This window comes from Musa acuminata, chromosome BXJ3-11, assembly GCF_036884655.1.
Source record: "Musa acuminata AAA Group cultivar baxijiao chromosome BXJ3-11, Cavendish_Baxijiao_AAA, whole genome shotgun sequence".
NCBI lineage: Eukaryota > Viridiplantae > Streptophyta > Magnoliopsida > Zingiberales > Musaceae > Musa > Musa acuminata.
In genome coordinates, this window is record NC_088359.1 from 29,482,885 (window position 1) to 29,504,813 (window position 21,929).

A 21,929-nucleotide genomic window follows, 5' to 3' on the forward strand; every position below is an offset into this window, starting at 1 on the left:
GACTGTGCTAGATGTGAGCCAAGGCATGATAGGGGAGAAGCTCCGGATGCTAAAGCACGCAATGCGGCTAGTGGTCTCCTCTTTGGGTCCGAGGGATCGGATCGTGGCCTTCTCGATCGTTGCAGGTGCTAAGAGGCTCTTTCCTATATGACAGATGTCGAGGCAAGGCTAGTGCGCCACTCGCCAGATCGTGAAAATGCTCGTTTTAAAAAAAATTGATTAGGTAGCCGATCTACGTTTTTAAAACTATTTATTATTATTTTTTAAAACTTAAATTATATATATCATTATATTAATGATTTATTACGAGACAACATACCACGTAAGCTGACTCTAACGTCTATTAACTCAAACTTGACTAGAGGAGCTTATATATTATGTTTTTAAAAATATAGGGATTATTTTAGACACGAGTAGACTATAAGGACTTAAGAGATTTATAGCCAAAACTACATGAGCTAAAATTGACCTTAACCCTTTATTATGAGTTAGCATACAACTTAAGGTTTATACGACGGAAATCACATGCGTTAAAATTAACCTAACCCTTCCTTCTTAGTTTTACTAGATCTATAACAAGAACAAATTTTCAAATATCTATATTGTAAATTGTTGTGATTCAAGGGGGCGTTAATCAACGACAGGAAAAAAAGTATTCTTTGTCGGGCTATTTAAGCCATTTTCTAACTCAGATGCCCGGACACTTGCATGCCCTAATTATCGTCTCCGCGCCCTCGATTTCTCTCGCAGTCTATCTTTCCCTTCTTTTTTTTTCTCTGAGCAGCGGAAACAAAAGCCCTGATTAATGTCAGGTTCCTACGGCTACGGCGGACCCGACGATCGCGCGCCGCCTCCCCGCGGCGGCGGATATGGCCGAGGCCGCGGCGGCTACTGTGGAAACCCCGGGAATCGAGGTTTCCGATTCTTCCTCTTTTTGTCCCTTCGAAGTTGTCGTTGATTTTTCGTCTCCTTGCTCTAGGTTTAGGCTTTAACCTGTCGTTTCTTGTAGGTGGCGGCGGTGGGTACGGGGATGGTGGGCACCAAGGTGGCGATCGTGGTAACCGTGGAGGTGGCGGAGGGCGCCGAGGTGGTGGCCGCGGCGGCGGTTTTGGACGGGAGGGGGATTGGCGATGCCCCAACCCCAGGTCCTCTTATTACCCCTCCAGGGTTTTACTCTTCCACCTGGATTATGATTATAGTCTGTCTATATTCTTTCCGGGCAATCAAGTAGTGTTATTGGTGCAGTTGTGGAAACCTGAACTTTGCAAGAAGAACCGAGTGTAACAAGTGTGGTGCTCCATGCCCTGGTGGTGCTGCTGGTGGTGGGGGAGACTCCAGTGACAATAACAGAGGTGGTGGTGATTATAATGGTGGTCGTGGTGGTTATAATATCGGTGGAGGGGGATATGGTGGCAACCGAGCCGGATATGGTGGGAATCTTGGTGGAAGGAGTAGTGGTTATGGGGGAAGAGGTGGATCTTACAATATCAATAATCACGAAAGAGAGGATGGTGGTTATGGTCAAGTTTCTCCAACGCCTCCATCTGCATATGGTGGTCCTATTGGAAATTATCCTCCTGCTCCAGGGACCTATGGTTCAAATGATGCTTATGGTGTTGATTCTATTCCACGTCCTAGTACCTATGGTGATCCCAATTCTTACCCTCCTTCATATGGTGCTCCCCCTCCAAATACATATGGCAGTGAAGGTCATGTGGCTCGCAGTGGTCCACCATCTGGCTATAGTGCTCCACCGTCTGGATATGGTGGTGGATATGGTGACCGCACGAACCCTGTCCACGACATTGGTGTTCCACCTCGCCATAGTGGTGGTGCCTTTGGTGCTCCTCCTGTTGCAGTTAAACAGTGTGATGAGAATTGTGGAGAATCCTGTGATAACACGAGGATTTACATCTCAAACTTGCCTCCTGATGTGACGACTGAAGATCTGCATGACCTTTTTGGAGGGATTGGACAGGTATCCATCTCTTTCTTCTCTTCAGAGTAATTAATTGTAGCATGTAAGAGGAGAATGTTGCTTCCTTTGGGAATAAAATATTGTTGCACTTGTAGTAGTAAACTTTTTAGGATTATATATTCATCATGGATGGGTGAAAAAGAGAACAGAAAAAAGAACAGTGCCTTTTCTTTGACATGGTGTTTGTCATGGTTATAGACAAATAGGATCGATGAAGCATTGTCATCTGGTTGAAGTATAGATGATATTTGGTGATTAATTACATGCATGATGTGTTTTGGCAATAGAAAAACTATATGTGGTAATATTTGATTTTTTTTCTTTTTGAAAATATCCGATCTTCTTATTAAGTCTTAAACAACATCCTATCTAGCTGAATTGGAAGATGCATCGTTTTGTAGCATTCTACTTTATGCATAGAACTAATGTTATGATCATTGAGAACTTTAAGCGTTCATCCTAGAACTTGTTGAATTAGTATGATTGTCAGCAAAATTATCTTAAAAAGGTGCTTTTCAATTTTCTGAGAACTCAAGGCCAAGAATCAATCAATTGTTTTTATTATGGTTCCATAATATCCTTCATATTTATGTGACCCTGGGTCTTAGTGTGATGCTTCATCATGCCATATGCTGGTAGTTGCACTCTTTTTAATGTCTCTCTTGTTGGGAAGATCGCTATTGTCAATCACGATGAGAATCTTTATTTCATATCAAACTGAAATACATAAACAGCATAGTAATTTGGTATGCATGTGAGAATAGGCAAAGAGAAAGATAGTAAACTTGCCAAAATGACTAGAAAGTTAAAATTACATTTCATACAAACTCATTTTCCTACTTGACTTTTTACAATGGAGGATTGAAAGATAAAGTTTATACCAATGCTGATTTAATTCTAAAGGCCAAACAGCCATGAACTACATCTGTTTTGTTAAATTGAATGATTTAAGTACCATTGCCTTTTACAAGCTCATCTATTGTAATATGGGCTTATGCTTGTTTCCATAATGTTCGCATATATCTTGGTCCATTATCATAATTCATAAGAACAGTGTCAGGCCTAGGATCAGTTATGAATGCTACAGTTAGGTTGGCTGGATCAGTTTAATCGGATAGCAGGATCGCTTGGTAAAAACATATTTAAACTAGAAAAATACTAAATGTAAAATAGCATACTGTCAGTGAAGTATACAATAAAATTTAAGTACATAAAAAATATATTGAAAGTTTCTTATACCTTTATATTTTTGAGGTTATCTAACATTGCAAAAGAAACTTATGAAATTGAAATATAAAATTGAAAAATGGAAAAAAAATGATGAATAATTCATTAAAAGAATACCTATTCTATGCTTATCAATATAAAAACATATTTCGTAAAAAAAAATTTATTACTGTAGTAAATAACTATTATGTATATGTTTTATAAAAGAACAAAAACTTATCTGCTTGCAATTTTATAGATAGTGATTGACCCTATTGTAACTCCAATTATTCTCTAACTCATGCTGGTTAAGTGTGGGTAACGCAAAGACCAATATAAGAAGTTTCTTGAAGATGGCACTTACTAGAATTTAGATTGATTTTGAATTCCTTGATATCTCTTTCTTTGTGAAAGGATTCTTTTTCCTAGTGTTGTCAAAGGTGCTAGGCACTTAAAGGCATCAATGTTCTAAAATATATGAGGCGCTAGGTGCTCTACGTCGTCATAAAGAAACAATCTAGAAAGCAAAGGGGCTGAGGGGTTGCACTATCGTCATAGGGAAGACGGAGGAATGGGGGGCTACTCATCATCGAGAAGAGGGAGAGAGAAAGTGATCAGATGGAGGGGATGTGCCTTCGGGTGAGGAGAGAGAGAGCAATTGATGGGAGGATCTAGAAGAGCTAAGAGAGAGGGAGGGTTGTGTTATCATTCGCGAGAGGGGAGACACCATTGTGTTGGTGGTCGACTACCTTGCCAATCATCAATTGCTTGTTGACACCGTCACACTCTATCGTTCATTGTGGCTTGGGCCTCTGCGCATGCCTAGGCGATGATTGAGTGAAATTGCTCACATAGGATGTAACAGTGGTGCTCGAGCCTTAGCTCGCGTTGCCTGGGTGCCTAGGTGAGCGCTTAGTGATAACACTACTTTTTCTTAAGGGACATATTTCATTCATTTGTTTTCTTTTCCTATATTTTCTCGGTCGTACATGGTGGTGGATAATAAACTCTACAACAATAATGAAAAATAACAAATATGATAGTTGCAACAAGCAAATGTAATAATAATATTATCTCATATTCTGTTTGATTGTCATATTTGAATGCCTTTTTACCCCTCTTTTTGCCTTCCCATCTTTACTTCTCATTGTCCTGCTTCTCATTCTGTCTTCTTCTTCTTCTTCTAAAACTGTCAATTTGGTTATAATTGGTGAAGTTTGGCCAACTTTAGAGTTCGGTTGATTCTGACGAATCGTGTTGATTTTTTGTTATGAGTTTGAGAAATTGGTTCAAATTAAATTGATATTGGTTAATACTAATATGGATTAGATGTATGTAGGAATTGGCTTCTACCACTAAATATGGCATTATTTCTTGCTCGGATCAAGAGGTATAACTACTAAACCCATCATGGGGTTAAAATGGGTTCACTTATGGCTTTTTCTGAAAAGTCTTGTTAATTGTCATTTTGCATTGATCAATGCATTTTTTTTTCTGCAGAAGCTACTAAAATATGAAGGATGAAATCATAGATTATTCTTGAATGTGTTATTGCAATTCTCCCCCCAGTAGCATGGATTTGATTAATATGTTATATTTCATTGGTGTTTGCAGATTTGGGTTCTTAGTTTGCACTATTCTTGATGAAATTGTAGATTGTATATTTATATGGTCTTGTTTAGCATTTTGGAGCATGTCATGTTTGAAAACGTTTGGATCCTATTTTATTTTTTAGTGCTGCATTTTGTTCAAGAAAGTTAACACTTTTACTACTGCTTTACAATGAGCATAATATTGCTCCGTTTCTCACTGTCAGTAAATAATCTTATATGATGGTTATATCCTCACTGTAAATCTGTCATTAGTAAGCATGTTTGTTCCAGCCTGCCTGCTAGTTGTCAATTCTTGAATATAGGTTATTTATTGTAAGCCTTTTTCTTCTTGTGTAAGCAAACATGAGTTAGAATGTTAAATTTTATAGTATCTTACAAATTAAATTCTGTTGGTCCTTTAGAATGCAATATGATTATGATATGTCAAATGCTTGAATGACATTGTTCTGTTTCGTGGTTGTGATCTTTTTCCTCCCTGTAAAGAAGTGGCTTGGTGACTTAGTCATTTACAGGAAGGAAAAATTCTGAATTCTGTATTCTGATTGTTGAAAGATTGTCATTAATTTATCTTAAATCACAAGAAAATTTGTGTTCTTGGTGCTCTATGTTTCAATTGTGTCATTCACCTTGAGGTTAAGTAACTAGGAATTTGACAAGCCTTTGCTTGTAGTCTGCTTTTTTTCATGCATTTATATGTTTAAATTTGTAATGCTGTCTGTGACACTCAGAATTTGCTTTGCTTTGAAAGGTATATTCATGCTTCGCTCCCTTATCACCACCACTTCAATTTGCAATTTTCTTAAAACAAAATGTAGAATAACCTTCATATATGCATTACTCTCTTTATTGTGGTATTGCCCTTGTTTTTTGTTGGGTTTTAATCCCATGGAATCTTCAGAATGCTTTTAGTTTATTGCAGAGACTGCATTATCTTTATCTATTTATCAAAAACTCACATGTCAAGTACCTGAAAGTTTGACAAATCACATATTTACACTTTGAGATAAATTTATTTGGATTTTGAGATATTTGGTGTGGAACATATTATCATTATGATGCTTGTAGATGTTGGGATGGGAAACACAATAGTGCAGTATTAAAACTGAGTGCAACTCACTATCTCTCTCTCTCTCTCTCTCCATATATATATATATATATATATATATATATATATATATATATCTTGCGTGTACGCACGTGTAATATTATTATATTTTTTAGGTTGGCAGAATCAAACAAAAACGTGGTTACAAGGACCAATGGCCGTGGAATATCAAGATATACACTGATGAATATGGGAACAATAAAGGGGATGCTGTACTGTCATATGAAGACCCTGCTGCTGCACATTCTGCCGGGGGCTTCTACAACAGTAAGTTCTGTGGTGTTCTAATTATCTTGTTTGTGCGTCCCCTTGAATTTCAAGTATACATTTATGTCAAACTTTTGTTTTAGAGTACGACATGAGGGGATACAAGATCAATGTTGCAATGGCAGAGAAGACTGCACTTAAACCTCCACCTGCATTTGGTCGTGGGTATCATATTTCTTTGACTTAAAATTGCTAGAAATCCTTTCATGTTTGTTATATTGCCTTTGTATTTTCGTCTTATTTACTCAATGTGTCCTCTTGTTTGTTTTTCTTTATGTTTGACTCTTCTGTCATATCTGCTATATCTCAGCAGTTTAATTTAGTGACCATGTCTATATATTTCAATGGCCCTTGTTTTGGTCATGTAAATATTACATTTAGCCCTTGTTTTGATCATGTAAATACTATGTTTAACATGAGTGCCTGAAATTGTTCTTGGTCTCAGGCAGATCTAGTGGATAGCCATATTGGATTTTCATCTTCATGTGAAAGTGTCAAAGGTCTTATTTTCATATTGAGATTTTTTTAATGTGATAGCAGATTGTTGTGTTAGGAAGCAGATACCCGTAGATTGTGAAGAAACCTTGTAGTGCTAGCAAAGACTAATGTGCTGCTATGGAGCAATGTTGTCAAAGGTGTTGGGGATTCCAAGGCACCAAGGTTATCCTGAGTTAAACCAGGCTCTCACCAATGTAAAAATTACAAAATATAAAATTAAGGAATGAAACTGGTGTTCCAGCAGTTTGTGTTTGGGTGTTTATGTATCATAAATTGTGGGGTTTTTATGCCAAAAACCACTGTTTGTATTTTGTAAATGATGCTTGCTAATATCAACTCTTGTCCAGTATTCGCATTGTTAAAATTCGGAATAGTATTTGCATTAACCAGTTGCAAAGACTCGGTATTGGCCATATCAACTGGATGGACCAAAAAATAATTTGAATTCCTATGAAAAGCAAAAAAGAAAAGTAGAAAGTGTTTATGATTGAGTTTATTTTTTGTGTAATATGTAACATGTAAGTTTAAATCAAGCATATACACATTTAATCTACATCAAATTATAATTATGAATTGAAATTAACTTATGTATTAAACTATTTACTATTTGATGTAATTATGGCTTCTTGTTGTTGTGTCATATAGAATATACAAGTTCAATTTGAAAGTGCAAGTTATAGTTTTTAAGTTATAATTTAGAATTTCTAATATATATATATATATATGTGATAATGTTAAGTAAGAAAAAATCGTAACTATATACATATACATTCAATTGCTTAATATAATTTACATAATGTCTTTTAAGTTATATTATACCCTTTAAAGTATATAATTTGACATAGTCACATGAAGACAATTATGCAAAAAAAAAAAAAAGGGTTAAGCGAAACGCTCAAGTAGTATTTCTATTTATTTGCTAAAATTTTAAGTGTTTTTGTTGTAAAATATTTTTTACATGCTAGATCAGATGTACGTTTTGTATATTGTATGAGAAGCTGCTAAATATATAAGAGATTTTTCAGCCATCACAAAGTTTTGTTTATTTTACTAAGTATGTCCTTGATACCACCTTATTTCAGCAATCACAAAGTTATATTTGTTTTGAAATAATCTGAGTTGAATACTTGTATGTCCATAACCCCACCTTAATTTACATTCATGCTTTATGGTATTATGTTTTCTGCATATTTTTTACCTTGCCTGCAGCTATTGTATTGCAAAGTCTTTCTAAATGTATATTGTTAGGTTTCTTCATAAATTTTTACATGTAATATCTTTTCCTCTAAATGCCTGACATATATGTAGCTCTAAGTGTGTCTTTTCTTTTTTTCTACTTTTATGCAAGCAGTGGTGGAAGAGGGGGCTATGGTGGTGGAGAGCGACGAAGAGATAATTATCACTATGGTGGGGCATCGGGACCAGATAGGCATCATTATGGTGGTCATCGATCACAACCATACTGAAGGCTTGTGTGTTGAGAATGTCATTTTAGAGTTATTTGTAGTTATTGTCACCTAAGTTGTACTCGAAAATGAAGCATAAGGTAGGTCATTCTAATCCTCTTAATAGGGAACTTCATTTCAAGAATTGGATGGGCTTTAAAATTGTTGATCCTAAAGTTTATTTGTACTGTGTTAATCTTTTTATAGAGGCATGTGGAACTAATCTCCAAACTGCTGCTAGATTTGAAAATTACAGGTGAGTGCTGCTGCTTCATTAAAATGCTACATTCTGTTTATGTCTCTTATGATGATGTACTGATACATTTCTGTGTTGATGAATGGGCTCACATCAGCATGGCAGCAATGTGACCCAAGCTCATTTGCATATGAAATATAGGTCACAGATTTTGATCACTCGAGGATTTCAGATCAGCACACAACACTTGGGTTTCAAACCTTCCTCATCTGGCAATTTTTAGATTTTGTTTCTTGCATCAGATGGCACGTTTTGAAATTGTCTTCGTTTTGCATTCGTAACCTTGTTGGTAGTTCCTTTAATCCTTTTTCCCTTCCATTTCTTGACAATCTCATTACCAGCCATAAGTCTGTAGCTTCATAAACAAACTTTAACACAGAAAATTGCATTGTTTGTAGTTACCATGTCAGAATATGTAGCAGTAGCTCTTGGTGTGAAGGGAACTTTCCATCTTCTAGTCAGCACTGTTGTACTCTAGTTTGCTATCGGCTTCTTGGGCCTCTCTATGATATTTAGTATAAAATGTCTTCTGAGCCTTGATAATAATAGCATTTTCTGACCCCAGTCTTCCTTGATATTAAGTTTAAAATGACATGCAACCACTAGGGGATCATGTACATGGTTCTGAATGCAGATCGTTGTGCATTTATTTACATTTAGCATTCTGAATCTATTATTTATGTGTGATAAATCATGCTATCTATGATATGTTTTAATACATATTTGGGCTCATGTCTGAGGTGAGAGGAAACAGAAGACCATATTTTTTTTATTGTACATGTTCCTGAATTATGGTTTAGATTTGGTTAGAGAACCCTGACTCAATCCTTTTTGAGTGGCACACAATCAGCTGGAAATGTAGTGAACTGGAAAGTAATAGACAGACTGCTGGTATTATTGTCTCAAGTGTCGTGAACTTAGCATTATTTTAGGTCCAGCTTGCTTGACTTGCATCTATGCTAGAAAAAAGTTCTATTAAGAGCATCCGATGTACCTACAAGAGGTGAGTTTTAGCGTTTTTTCATGGTTGTCATGTCTTTTATTATTACTTGTGCATTTAATTATATTTATATATATATATATATAGTTGTTAGCATACTTGATAGCATTGTTGTATCTGAACTAACGTTCTCTGTTATTTAGAACTTCATTGACCATTCCAGGTTCAGATTTGCAATTGTACGGAGTCATTTTTCAGTATTCAAACTAAAAATGAAAAAAAAAGGTTTTCGGCTCTAAATCATTAACAGGTAGGTATGTCTTAAGCTTTGTCAATAATTTATTGATGACAGTTGTGCACGCAAGAATCATTTAAACATTCGGGTGATTTATGTTATATTATCATGAATTGTTATACCAAAATGGAAGCTGCGGTAGGTAAGCGAGAGGAACCATACTTTTTCATCCCCATGTGAATTGTCTATTTGATATCGACACTTCATTGCCCGATTCTTGGAAACCTGTACATTAGTTCGTTTCACTTTGTTTAAAATAACCGGATATAAATTTCGCAAATTTTATATGCCACCAGAATTCCATATTGTATTTATCTTGTAAAGTCTTTGTGTCTACAAAGACATTGTCGTATCACTTTGGACATCTTAGCGTACTACACTTTGTACCAGACGTGTGCATGTCAGCATCCTAATGTCCGCTTCCCCTATCTTGCATGTACAAATGTTGGGCTCAATGTCTCGGCCGAGTCATATAACAGAAAGAAGACTCATACCATTGGCGGGTACTCTTAGAACTTCAAGGGCCCACGGTGGCCCTACCGAGATAGGCGAACCGTAGCGGCCGTGCAGTACAAATGGAGGATACGAATTCTATGGGCCACAATAAACATAAATATTATCGTTTTACTTCTCTTTCTTCCATAAAAATTGTATTAGATATATTTCCCTTTTTTTCCCTCTTGACTGGTATCGAGTGTGGCCGCGAATCCGTTGCGCCAAGCCACACTAACGGAGACAACGCTAGCTCGATTCCCGTTCTCCCGCAGCCATGGCGATCGCCTCCTTCCACCCGCCGATCCGAATCCTCTCGCCGGCTCCCTCGTTCCCTCGGCCTCCGTCGAAGAGGCTTCGGCCTCTACTCCCCCGTTCCCCAACCCGCCCAAAATCCCAACAGCGGCGGGTATCCCGGAGGCAAGCCAAGCCCCAGCCCTCCGACACCGACCGGTCCCTACTCACCCGGGCCTCGGGCCTCCTCAATCGAATTAGGTACCCGAGTTTGTGGAACGCCTTGCGAACGCTTCGATTCGTGGGTTTCCTCTTTGTTTCTTGGTTCGTCGTGTCGTGAGTTCTGCTTTCTTGGATTAGTAGAACGTATCGAATCGATAGCGTCATTCGTGTAGCTGAGAAATTTTTGATTTGTTCCCCAGAGGCGATGAGATCAGCTTAGAGATACTGAGCATTGCCCTGCCGGCTGTCTTGGCCCTTGCTGCGGACCCCCTCGCTTCGATTGTGGACACCGCCTTCGTGGGACACTTGGGTACTGGATAACTTACCTTCTATGTTTTTTATGTTTTGGGAATGTTAAAAAGAGTTCATCGTTTGATTCTCTGTTAGAAAGCTAGGAACTTTGATGCTGTTGACTTATTAGCTCTTTGGTTTATGTAAGAAGTACTACCAATACGATCTTTAGGGGAACTTCGATGTGGTGTTGCAAATTTACATGTTCGCTGCGCCTTGTGTTTCCTCCTCCGGCCATGTGATATTGTATGAAACCTTAACAGGTTCTGTTGAGCTAGCAGCAGTTGGTGTCTCGGTCTCAATATTCAATCTGGTTTCGAAGCTGTTCAATGTTCCTTTGCTCAATGTGACTACATCCTTTGTTGCTGAACAACAGGCACTAGAGTGTAGTCCTGAGAGCAATGATCATGCGATTGAAGCAGGTAGGAATTCTGTTCTTTCAGTTAATCAGCATGTTGATTTCAAGCTTAGGTAAAGTTTATTTACAGGGGGCAAAGTTCCCACTGGAAGATATTTGCAACAAGAGCCGATCAATTATGCTGATGGAGAAAGCAGGAAGTTTCTTCCAGCAGTATCAACATCTCTGGCTTTTGCTGCTGTAGTTGGGATTGCGGAATCAATGGCTTTGATCTTTGGCTTGGGACTGCTAATGGATTTCATGGGTATATCTGTTGTATGTCAAATCATGCTATCATTCATCATAAGTTTCAATAGACATGATATTCATCACATAGTTGAATTCAACTATCTCATGCATGAACTGAATTGAAACCTTTGGTCATGTTTTCAACTAATGCGTAGCTATGGTCAAGATGGATCATGCATACTAAGTGAAACAAAGCTTATGTTCATTGTCCAGTCTTCTGTTGCAATATAAATTAAATGCCGATATTTGATAACTAGGCTTTTGCCAGACCATACAACATAAACTAATCTGTTGATGCAATTTGACAGTGATTTTTAGACCGTAAAATCTCTTCCAAGTGTGCCAATTTTAGGCTTGCTTGCTCCAGCATAAGATTTTAGGTTCATAAGAGAATTTTGAAATATTGCCTATTACCAAATTTCTAGCCTTCGGAGATTGTCGAAAATTTGAAGCCAAATCCTAAACAGTTATAAAAAGCTAATTATGTTGACAATTATGATTTTATGTACTTGTTGTTCTGTGCTGCAATGTATGTAATAGTTGAATGCTTTCTGGTAGGCTATTGCAGAAAGTAATGCCCATCTTTATGATCAATACAGGATTCACCTATGCGCTTACCAGCTGAGCAATTTCTTACTCTACGTGCATATGGTGCTCCAGCAATTGTACTAGCACTTGCTGCACAAGGCACATTTCGTGGCTTTATGGATACAAAGACACCGCTATATGCTATTGGTAAGTATTTGATTGTATCTTTTCCATTGCAGACTTTTGGCAAGTTGTAATCCTAGTTATTATGAAGTTCAGGAATTTTATATGGTATTTCTATATCTCCTTAGTATACTCCCTTGATTTTTTTTTTGACTTCCTTTAATTATTTTCTAGAGAAAATGTTTTCTTTTATATGAGCCTTGCACTTTTAATTGAAGAAAAATAAAATATAATCAAGTTTGATGCATCAAAGCCGTGAAAAAATGCCTCAAACATTACAAATGTTTTCCAAATTTTGGACATAATGTTTAATGCTAATTGTGGTTGGTGTTCTTATCCAACTGATTAGGTCCTAGTAAGTGCCTGAAAACTCATCTTGAATTGCAAAAAGCAAACAATGCTACATTCGTATGTGTTTGTTTGGTATTAGGAATCTGCTTGTCACAAGCTTATATTCTTTTTATCAAGAAAGCTTAGCTGAATAACCTAACACAGTCTGATTGAAACAATTGACAGTCATATTCTGTCTGTAACTGGTGGGGAACCACAGATAATATTTTTCAAGTTGATCAGTTTTCCTCCATTATTCGTTATTCTTTCATCTGGATTATTTGTGGGTCTGTTGAAAGATCCTAATAATCCTTTAATGTTCATCCTCCAATTTCTATCTGCTGATTACTTTTGTTACAACAAGAAAACAATCAGCCATAGTGACCCAACGACTTGTGATTTTATATATGGATCTTTTCTCAATAATGAATCTTTATTTTGGGCAATGCCACTAATGAAACTAAGAGCAGTCAGTTCTCTATTTATTATTTTAAAAAAATATTCTTAGATTTCCCTCTACCTCTTGTAACACCATACCTCTATAAATATATTAGTATCATAAAAGGAAAAAAGATAAATCATGTATTTGGTATTTTGATGCTAGTTGTTAGAAATTTCCGTATGTTGATCCCAAGGATTCGTTATAGCATCACGGATTAAGTGATTGGATGATGGTTAACATCCATTGTTTCTGTTTGTCTATTGACAAAACAAAATTGACTTGCACTGATTAATTTTCACATCCTAGTCACTATTTAGAGTTAGTAAATAATATCAACATGATCTAAGCAGTGCATGTATCTTATAACCTCTAACCTTCATTATCCCTTGGGAGTGATACAACTAAAATTATCAATTAATACCACAATACACTTGGGATCTGAGTGGCTAGATTCTTCATTATAATACATATATGATATTATATATTTACACATATTGTCTCTGTCAGGCTCTCACTTAAGATGTGTGTTTTTCTGTAGAAAATTTTTCAAGAAAGTAGATAATTGCAGTCTGCAAGAGTTATGCTTACTAACGATGAATGTAAAACTTCTCTTTGTAATATTAAATTCTGTATAGACTTTGGAAAACTACAAAAATAGCTTTTCAAAATCTCTGAAGCTTATTTTGTTAGGTTGTGCCTATCATTGTTGACACTGTCTTCACTACTATTTGCACCACCACCATGACGCCACACCTCCATCTCTCAAGGACATAGTAGAGTGAATTGAGGTGTTGAGCATATGCTAGTTCCTTGAACATGATGCTTATATCTTTCTAATAGTTGTTGGACATGATTTTCTGTCAATATACGTCGTAAATGTTCAATAAATCCATTTTCTCTGCAACTATCTGTATTTTGAAGAAGTTTGGAAGAATCCTAAAATCTTCAATTCAATCTGCTAGCAGATCCAACAAAAGGCTTTCTGTGAATTGATCAATTTCATGAAGTGGTCTTATTAAACTAAGTATGCATTTCAATGTCCATTATCAGAAGAATTCTTTACACATCAGGACACCAGTAGCAGGTGCCTGGAAGCTTAAGAAAAGAGACCTGTTTCAGCTATCATAGTGTTTGCTTAAGAAACTACTTCATTTGAATAAAATTCTGTGCTCTGTTTACAAGGTTGTTGCTTTTCAGAAAGGTTAGTTTCACATATACTGGCACAAAACTAGTCCTCAAGGAATATTGTTGCATTGTGAAACAACATGGAATGAATCATAAGCTATCTAAATTTTTGTCCTCAAGTAATATAACAGAAAACTTAGTAGTAACTACCAATTTTTGCTTCCATTGTCATGCATCGCATTTGATATTCTCTAAAATGGTCACTGTTTCCATTTCATGTTGATAAAAAAAATGCTAAATTTTATGATCAAGCAAAATTTAACTCTCCTCCATTTCAGGTGCTGGAAGCTTACTAAACGCGATATTGGATCCTATTTTAATATTTCTATTTGGTCTAGGTGTAGGCGGTGCTGCAATATCTACCGTAATTTCTGAGTATGTCCTTGCAACCATGTGATTGTTGTAAAAGCAATGTTGTTTACTTAGTTGGACCTTCTGTTTCTTTTCCTGCCTTAATTCAAGTCTAATGTTACAACTCGACTCACTTTTAGGTATATGATTGCTGGTATCCTCCTCTGGAAGCTGAATGAGAAAATAATACTGTCTCCAAATATTAACGGGGAAGGAATGAATCTATATCTAAAATCTGGTAGGTCATCTTGATGCTTATAAATCTACAGAAAATATGACCATCTAAGATGGACTTTTCTAAGGCTTGTTTGTTTGACAGAAATTATGGATTTGAGAAATTTTGCACAATTCGTAGATGAGAACCTTGTTAGGTGAGAGAATGAGACCTTTCAGAGCCTGCTTGCATAGAATTCATAAACACAATAGGCATCATCTGACTCAAAAACTCAAGCCATTGGTCATGGCTTCATTATTCTTCTCTTCCTTTCTGTCCCTTCATTCCTTCACACTTCAGCAGTTATCTTCCATTTCCTCTTTCTATCTGTTCCAGCATTCCTTGTCTTCCTCCTGCTTTCTTTTCTCCTTTCCTATTCTTTGCAGTCATTTTTCTTCTCTTCTTCCTTGTCAGCACATGCCTAAGGAGGGGCATTGGGAGTGAAGCATCATATGGGGATAATGTAGGCAATAGACCAGAAATTGGACAAGATCTACCCGATCTGGTTTTGATAGAATTCACTGGATCAATATAGTTCATGAAGAACCGGTTGGGTCATCTGTTTTTTCTTTTTTTTTTAATTCCATGTTTGATCTTTAGAAAAATTGGACTTGACGAGTGCCTGGTTCAAAGTTTTGTAGGTCCAAACAGCTGGTTCAGTCTGGAGATGGCAACTATGGTTTAGGTCCTATGAATCATATCATATACATATAATCTGCATCTGCATTAATTTACAATTTCAATTGCTTATAGATGAAAAATATGCAAATAATGTTGTTCTTGACTTATTGTGCAGTTGGCCTCTTGGTTGGTAGAACTATAGCTGTGCTCATTACAATGACAATATCAACTTCCATGGCAGCACGGGAAGGCCCAGTTGCCATGGCAGGTCACCAGATATGCTTACAAGTTTGGTTGGCGGTCTCTTTGCTCAATGATGCCTTGGCACTTGCTGGTCAGGTTGGATAATATAATCAGTCTGTTCACTGTTAAACATAATTTAAATCATATCACGAATTTTAAACATTATTTCTTGGCCTCTACAGTTTAACTAATTGTGCAAAACCTTTTTACAGGCTTTACTTGCAAGTGAATATACTCGGAAGAACTATGTACAAGCCCGTCTTGTAATATACAGGGTTATACAGGTTGGTTTCATGCTTTGCGCTCGTCACATTTTTGTATAGACACGTGATTACTATGTTTAAAGGTAGCTTTGGGAAACTAAAATGAATTTCTTAGGGTCTTTTATGCTTCTTTTGACTTGCCTATGATCTTTTCACTGTCTGTTAAATCTTTTGCCAGATTGGAGCAGCAACTGGAATTGCATTGGGTGTGTTGTTGTTCTTTGGATTTGAGCCTTTCTCAACTTTATTCACCACTGATTTTGCTGTTCTCCAAATTGCTCAATCTGGCATTCTGGCAAGAATTTTCTTTTCCGTACCCATTGAGTTCAAGACACTGTACTTGTCCTCTGTACTAACTGTTTGAAATTTGCAGTTTGTCACCGTTTCTCAACCGATCAATGCGCTTGCTTTTGTAATCGATGGCCTCTATTATGGTGTCTCCGACTTTTCGTATGCTGCATATTCTATGGTCTGTTCTGTTTCTCATTGAACACGAGTTTGGCTTTCCCTAATATGATAATACCTATAATGTATACACCACAGATACTCGTGGGGGTAATCTCATCACTGTTCCTACTAATAGCTGCTCCTGTATTTGGACTTGCTGGAGTATGGGCTGGTTTGGTTTTTTTCATGAGTCTGCGAGCAGTTGCTGGGATTTGGAGGTACAACCACCACCCCACTCACTCTCTTCCATGGTTTTACGTTGCTTATATATTCTCTTTCCAGGTTACAAACCAAAGGTGGACCATGGAAGATACTATTGTCTGATATGGAGATAGGAACGACAAAAGAATGTTGATGGCCATTGATTTAACTGGATGCCGATGTTGGTGATGGAATATACTGCCCTCACAGTTCTACACTTGTACTGCAGCTGTTGTTTTTCAGTAGGCAAGATATTGGATGATCTTAGACATGACTTAGTACAGTAAACAGATACGAGATACAGCATAAGAGCACAAGGAAGAAGATTGGCAAAGACTCAAGGTTAGGTTCTAGATGATAATTCATTTCTGAAGATGAACTACTGACACAAAAACTGTCATTCTTCCAAATATGCAGTTGCAAGAACAATAAATTATCCTGCAGAGCATGGAAGAGCTATTAATCCAAAGAACAGGTAGCTACACCATGAATACACCTTCAGACCTGGTTCAAAATTATTCTTTTTTTTAGCTTCTGATTGCATCACATGATTTCCAGTCTAAGTCTAGTATCAGCATAGACATTTGGAGATTAGCCCTTCTCTATGACACATCGGTAAGAGCTAACATGTGAAGGCCTATCTAATGGCATAATGTTGTTGAAATGCAACACCATCCTGGAGGGGTGGAAATCTTGCTGATGATAACAAATGTTAAACCTTTATGTTTTTAGATTGTTGCTTTTCCAACATCTTTGATCTTATAGAATAGATTCTAAGGACAGTGTAGTGATTATTGTACTAGCAAGTAGTTTATCCACTTGCATTATTCTTTTGCAGAGCACAATAGTACCAGTTGTTTCGTGGCACTAAATGGTTGTTGGAAGATACATATCAGAGGTAAGTCGGATTTCCCTGCATAAATGAAACAAAATGCCTTCCATATTTACATTTATGTTTATAGCATGAGGGCAGGCAGATAAGAATTTATGGTCAAATGGGTAAGAGAATGTATGGCAAATAATTTGCAATAGCAAAAACCAGCAAGAATATTTTTTTTTTGGTCCTTGAAATCAAAGTTTTATGTATACTCATAGAAATCGCATTGTTGTCCCAATGTTACCTGTCATGGACTTAATTATATTGACTTATTTCTAGAAGTTAGGAGGAATCCGCTTGGCTTATACAAAATTGTCATTGTGCTATGGTGGGTTAATTACAAATCATTCTTTACGGTTAGCTATCATTAGTATTCCGATTCATATATTTTAAAAAATTATAATGACATCTTTATAATTACGAAAGTGAAACATCTAAGTCTATTTACTCTTATGTCGTTAGTTTTATCAATGGAATCACGAAAATAAAAGGTAAAAAAATAATTTTAATATTTTAGTTAGTGGTGCGGATGGTGTCGATGGTGGAGGATGATGACATCTTTGGATGGCCACAAGTGATTGTTGTGGATGAGAATAGCATCAACGAGGGTCGATGTTGACGTAGATGTAGAGCAAAGAAAGGATCGTTCTGCATTTTCGTCGACATAGTTGTCAAGCAATCCTTTTGTTGCTCTTCATTTGCATCGACATCGTGGTAGTTGTCAAGCGATCTTTTCGTCGTTCTGCATCGACGTCGACATAGTTGTCGAGCGATCCTCACCTATCGTTTCTATTCTTCTCATCTACAATAGTCATCCGCGGTCCCAAGTAGTATCATCATCAATTGAAATTTTAAAATTATTTTTTTTTCTTTGTTTTCGTTGATAAAATCTATGATGTTATAATAAATGGACTTAAATATTTTATTTTTATAATTATAAAAATATTAATATAATTTTTAAAGTATAAAGATCGAAATATTAAAAGAAACTAACCGACTGTATAATATGTAGTTAGCTTGCTATGTATAATATGTGGGTAATATGTAGTTAGCTTGCTATGGCCCGACCTCAAACGAAGGAATGAAACAAACTAATCTACTGTATAATATGATTAACCCCTGCAACACTATACAACTACAATAGCTATTTTGCCGTGCTTACTTGACAAACAGTTTCAGAACAGCAGAGACTAGACAAATATCTCATCTCCTTCTCCCTTTACGGCTGCTTTGCAGAACACGCTCTGTATCTGCCCCCGCTGCTGGGGATCCGTGTAAGAAGTGCTTATTGAACTATCATATCCAGAGCTGAACTCATAGTTTCTTGGGTTCTGTGGATTGAAAGGAGACGGGTTTGCCGACCCATCGGATTTGCCGCTGAAGATGGAGTTGGTGATGAGCATCTGATTCTGATGGCCGCTCGTCGTCGCCGTCGGTCTTATCGCCATGGCGAAGCTACTGCTGCCTTGTCCACCACTTCCACGGGCCGCGGGGACATCATGGTTGTGCTTGCCCTCGTACGTGGTGATCACCGCCCTGAGATCATGACAAGCCCTCTCCACATGCTTCCTCACCGAGCAACCCACGGTGGTGCACTTGTAGTAGCTCCTGCAGTTCGACGATGACAACAGGTGACATGAGATATATGCATACTCTTCAGGTCATCGATGCATTTGCAGAAGCAATTTGCTCGCCTTGGATTGGGATTCCCCTTCACCACCTTCTGCCCGTACTTCCTCCAGCGATATCCATCGTCGAGGATGTCAATGTCACTCGTGGTCTGAACCACCACCCTGGGCTCCCTCACCGTCCTGCTACCAGCACCTTCTCCTTCTTGCTTCCCCTTCCTGCAAAAACATGGACGGCAGACATGAGTCCATCTCATCCCTCAACTATGGCAGCCAATCGCTTGTTCTTCGACCAACTCCGATAACATCTTACCATCGCTTAGCATCAGGTTCCTCCTCCTCGAATTCATCGACTCCTGACTTGCTCACCTGAGACCCCAAATCGAGATCATCATCGCCGAAGGAGACGGAGGAATTGTCAGGTGTGGCAACCGACTCCAACATCAAAGATCGAGTTGCTTTCGCGCAAGCTAAGTTCCTCGTGGTGGACTGAGGCTTGGGATGGTTGTGCGTGCCTTTGTATACGATTTCGGTAATCTGTCCATCTAAAGATCTCTCGATCTTCTTCTTCGTGGGGCAACTCGGGTACGTGCACTTGTAGTAGCTGCGCGGGTTCTCGCTTCCTTTCACTTGCTTTTGCCCGTACTTCCTCCAGTTGTATCCGTCATCTGACCTCCTCTGCAGAGTCTGAACAGCTTGAGCATGGTGAGCTGAACCAGATGGGTGGCGGCTGTTGCTATCTCTGGGGGCTGTGGATTCAGATTTCGTAGTGGGAGTGGTGGTGCTGTAATGTTGTTGGTGCATCCATGATGGTTGGTGTTCGTCCTGTATGACCACATTAAAGGATTCGTCATCGGGAAGAAATGGCATCAAGACACGAAGGTCTTCTGAACTGCAACCTGTAGGAAAGGAAGAAGAGCAGGAAGGAGCAATTGGTACCGATGGAATTGAGGCGGAAGAAGGGTGAAAACAAGATGCTTGCTTGGTTCCATTTTGGAAAGAGAATTCACCCAAGCACTCGTCTCCATCCCTGATGCCTTGCTGATAACCGAAAGCTTGAGGAGATCGAAACATCTGTCCAAGGGGATGCTTCATATAAGCTTATCATGATTTGGATGGCAATCACAAGTGAGTAACATATGCATAGAATCGCACTAGAATATACTAAATCACAGAAACAGAGAAGACAAATGCTGCTTTTCTCATGTTGTATAGCAGATTCACAGCTGACTCCATGCACTTACACCAGAAGAGAGGAGAACGGGCGAGTCGAGGAGCGCAGCTGGGCTGAACCCCGCCGGAATGGCAAAGTAGGAGGAGGAAGGAGAGATGGGCAGTGACGGCGGAGCGATGAACTTGAACTCGGGAAGGTCAGTTCCATCACCCGCGACACCGTCCGAGAACTCTCGGGCGTCGGCCGCGGCTCCGGAGAGCAGCTCAGTGAAGGAACCGGTCGAGAAGGCGAACGCGTCGGCGTGCCAGGAGCTCGCGGCGGAGGACGCCATGCACGAGGAAAGAGGAAGGGAGGAGGAATCGGACGGCAGATCGAGGAGAGGTTGTTCGTGTCTCGTTGCTGGTCTAAGAGATTGGGATCGGTTGATCATTGGTGAGTGTGATGATTAAGAAGAATAGGAGACAGGGAGAAGGCTCGAGCACCATAGCACGCGAATGCGGAGGCTTCTTCTGAGAAGAAGAGGGCAGGGGGTGGGAATTTTGACCGTTGACTGGTCAAACTTCGTGGGTTTGACTGGAGGCCAAGTCTGGCCTCACCGTTTCCACTGCTACCCGCCTTGCTTACCCGACCGAAGGTGAAGGGCCCCACATCATGTTTTTGTGGTCTCCAGTTAGTATTCACCAATCAAATTGTTGGGTGGTCAAGGACGGGTATGAACGAATCGCCCCCTTTTTCTCGTTGCATGGCTCTCTGACTTCATTTGTGCTTGTGATGCTATTGCTACATTAAGACCCTCCTCTAGAATCATAACTTGGTGTTGCAAGCTTAAGTTCCTATCATATGATTACTGTATGTTGTTTCTGGCATGTTTAGTTAGAATGGCAGATATGGAGAAATAAAGTTCAATGCCAAAACAGCAGTAAACAGAATCAGAAGTAGAAGATTGTTACTGTTTTTATACTTTCGTCTTACGTCACATCCTGAATTTTATATATATATATATATATCTTTCCACACAAGCCAAATAGATAAACATCACTTTATTCATCGTCTATAATCATTTATTACAATTCATTTATTCATCAAATTACAAATAGAAAAGTAAACATAGTGATGTTAACTTCAAGAGTCATCCAAGTGGCTCTACCTAGCGGTAGAGGAAGGTCCGCTCTCCACTGGAATCCGATTTAGTACTAGAGGGAGGCTGCTCTGAAAATAAAAAACAAAGAAAATTCAGCAACGCTGAGTAGGAACCCCAAAAGTCAAATCAAGATGAATACATGATCAAAATTCAATCAATCATCCTATTGGCATATATCAAGTACCCGAAGGAGCACTCTCCCAACAGCGAATGGAGAGGCTTTATCTTACGGGATGAGTTTGTGTTCTCCCAACAGCGGATGGAGGCAAACTCATATCATACTCCCAACAGCGGATGAAGTGGTGTCCCACACCCGCCAAAGTGGGGACACGTTCCTCCCAATAGCGGATGGAGGAACCGTCCAGCCGCCACGTCTGACGGCCAGCTAATCCCCGAAGGGAATCGCCCTACCTGCCCTTGGCAGGGAAATAACATAATCTCACACTAGTCATGTCCATATAGGGATGAAATAACACATTTAAACATTTCTTTCAAATATCATCAATACCAAATAATACAAATTAGCCCTCAATTGACTTGAACTCTAGTTCAATTGATCCAATTGAACTCAATTTACTAGGACCTAACTGAACCGATCTCTAATCCTTATTTA

The 21,929-nt window shown here is 38.4% G+C and overlaps 3 protein-coding genes across 12 annotated transcripts; 2 read left to right on the top strand and 1 right to left on the bottom strand.

Annotated features, from left to right (window-relative positions):
• Nucleotides 1-688: 688 nt before the first annotated feature.
• Nucleotides 689-8,927, top strand: LOC135653411 (transcription initiation factor TFIID subunit 15b-like). Of its 7 annotated transcripts, none has more exons than XR_010502408.1 (8): nt 689-914; nt 1,010-1,145; nt 1,246-1,978; nt 4,524-4,574; nt 6,019-6,169; nt 6,253-6,334; nt 8,019-8,213; nt 8,320-8,927. XR_010502408.1 is itself a non-coding variant. In XM_065175364.1 (8 exons), the coding sequence occupies exons 1-7, from the start codon at nt 806-808 to the stop codon at nt 8,186-8,188; spliced, it is 1,428 nt and encodes a 475-aa protein (XP_065031436.1). In that variant the 5' UTR covers nt 689-805; the 3' UTR covers nt 8,189-8,213; nt 8,320-8,927. The 7 variants fall into 7 exon arrangements, 5 of the variants coding, with proteins under 5 accessions (XP_065031436.1, XP_065031438.1, XP_065031440.1 ...); XM_065175364.1 differs by having other exon boundaries at nt 6,253-6,330; XM_065175366.1 differs by lacking the exon at nt 8,320-8,927 and having other exon boundaries at nt 8,019-8,318.
• LOC135584322 (protein DETOXIFICATION 44, chloroplastic-like) lies at nt 8,353-17,654 on the top strand. Of its 3 annotated transcripts, none has more exons than XM_065175361.1 (16): nt 8,353-8,368; nt 10,083-10,590; nt 10,752-10,861; nt 11,106-11,264; nt 11,331-11,515; nt 12,088-12,223; nt 14,435-14,531; nt 14,648-14,745; nt 15,518-15,681; nt 15,798-15,869; nt 16,027-16,143; nt 16,222-16,317; nt 16,392-16,513; nt 16,578-16,838; nt 16,914-16,971; nt 17,335-17,654. In XM_065175361.1, the coding sequence occupies exons 2-14, from the start codon at nt 10,373-10,375 to the stop codon at nt 16,648-16,650; spliced, it is 1,647 nt and encodes a 548-aa protein (XP_065031433.1). In that variant the 5' UTR covers nt 8,353-8,368; nt 10,083-10,372; the 3' UTR covers nt 16,651-16,838; nt 16,914-16,971; nt 17,335-17,654. The 3 variants fall into 3 exon arrangements, with proteins under 3 accessions (XP_065031433.1, XP_065031432.1, XP_065031431.1); XM_065175360.1 differs by lacking the exon at nt 8,353-8,368 and adding an exon at nt 9,530-9,618; XM_065175359.1 differs by lacking the exon at nt 8,353-8,368 and having other exon boundaries at nt 9,625-10,590.
• An 801-nt stretch (nt 17,655-18,455) lies between these two features.
• On the bottom strand, nt 18,456-20,702 carry LOC103971892 (probable WRKY transcription factor 26). 2 transcript variants are annotated; one of them, XM_009386042.3, is made up of 5 exons: nt 20,246-20,700; nt 19,941-20,075; nt 19,315-19,826; nt 19,068-19,220; nt 18,456-18,981 (listed from the first exon to the last, which is right to left on the bottom strand). In XM_009386042.3, the coding sequence occupies exons 1-5, from the start codon at nt 20,603-20,605 to the stop codon at nt 18,564-18,566; spliced, it is 1,578 nt and encodes a 525-aa protein (XP_009384317.2). In that variant the 5' UTR covers nt 20,606-20,700; the 3' UTR covers nt 18,456-18,563. The 2 variants fall into 2 exon arrangements, with proteins under 2 accessions (XP_009384317.2, XP_065031435.1); XM_065175363.1 differs by having other exon boundaries at nt 19,315-20,075; nt 20,246-20,702.
• Nucleotides 20,703-21,929: the final 1,227 nt, after the last annotated feature.

What these genes read in the sequence shown, in the direction of transcription:
- LOC135653411 (XM_065175364.1), top strand. Translation starts at nt 806, where the DNA reads ATGTCAGGTTCCTACGGCTACGGCGGACCCGACGATCGCGCGCCGCCT. An exon ending in TGGCGATGCCCCAACCCCAG is followed by an intron (nt 1,146 to 1,245) that starts GTCCTCTTATTA and finishes TTATTGGTGCAG; the next exon opens with TTGTGGAAACCTGAACTTTG. An exon ending in TTTCTTGCTCGGATCAAGAG is followed by an intron (nt 4,575 to 6,018) that starts GTATAACTACTA and finishes TATATTTTTTAG; the next exon opens with GTTGGCAGAATCAAACAAAA.
- LOC103971892 (XM_065175363.1), bottom strand. Translation starts at nt 20,605, where the DNA reads ATGATCAACCGATCCCAATCTCTTAGACCAGCAACGAGACACGAACAA. An exon ending in CCGTTCTCCTCTCTTCTGGT is followed by an intron (nt 20,076 to 20,245) that starts GTAAGTGCATGG and finishes CCCCTTGGACAG; the next exon opens with ATGTTTCGATCTCCTCAAGC. An exon ending in AAGGGGAATCCCAATCCAAG is followed by an intron (nt 18,982 to 19,067) that starts GCGAGCAAATTG and finishes GTCGAACTGCAG; the next exon opens with GAGCTACTACAAGTGCACCA.
- LOC135584322 (XM_065175361.1), top strand. Translation starts at nt 10,373, where the DNA reads ATGGCGATCGCCTCCTTCCACCCGCCGATCCGAATCCTCTCGCCGGCT. An exon ending in ATTTCATGGGTATATCTGTT is followed by an intron (nt 11,516 to 12,087) that starts GTATGTCAAATC and finishes TGATCAATACAG; the next exon opens with GATTCACCTATGCGCTTACC. An exon ending in TTGCTCAATCTGGCATTCTG is followed by an intron (nt 16,144 to 16,221) that starts GCAAGAATTTTC and finishes TGAAATTTGCAG; the next exon opens with TTTGTCACCGTTTCTCAACC.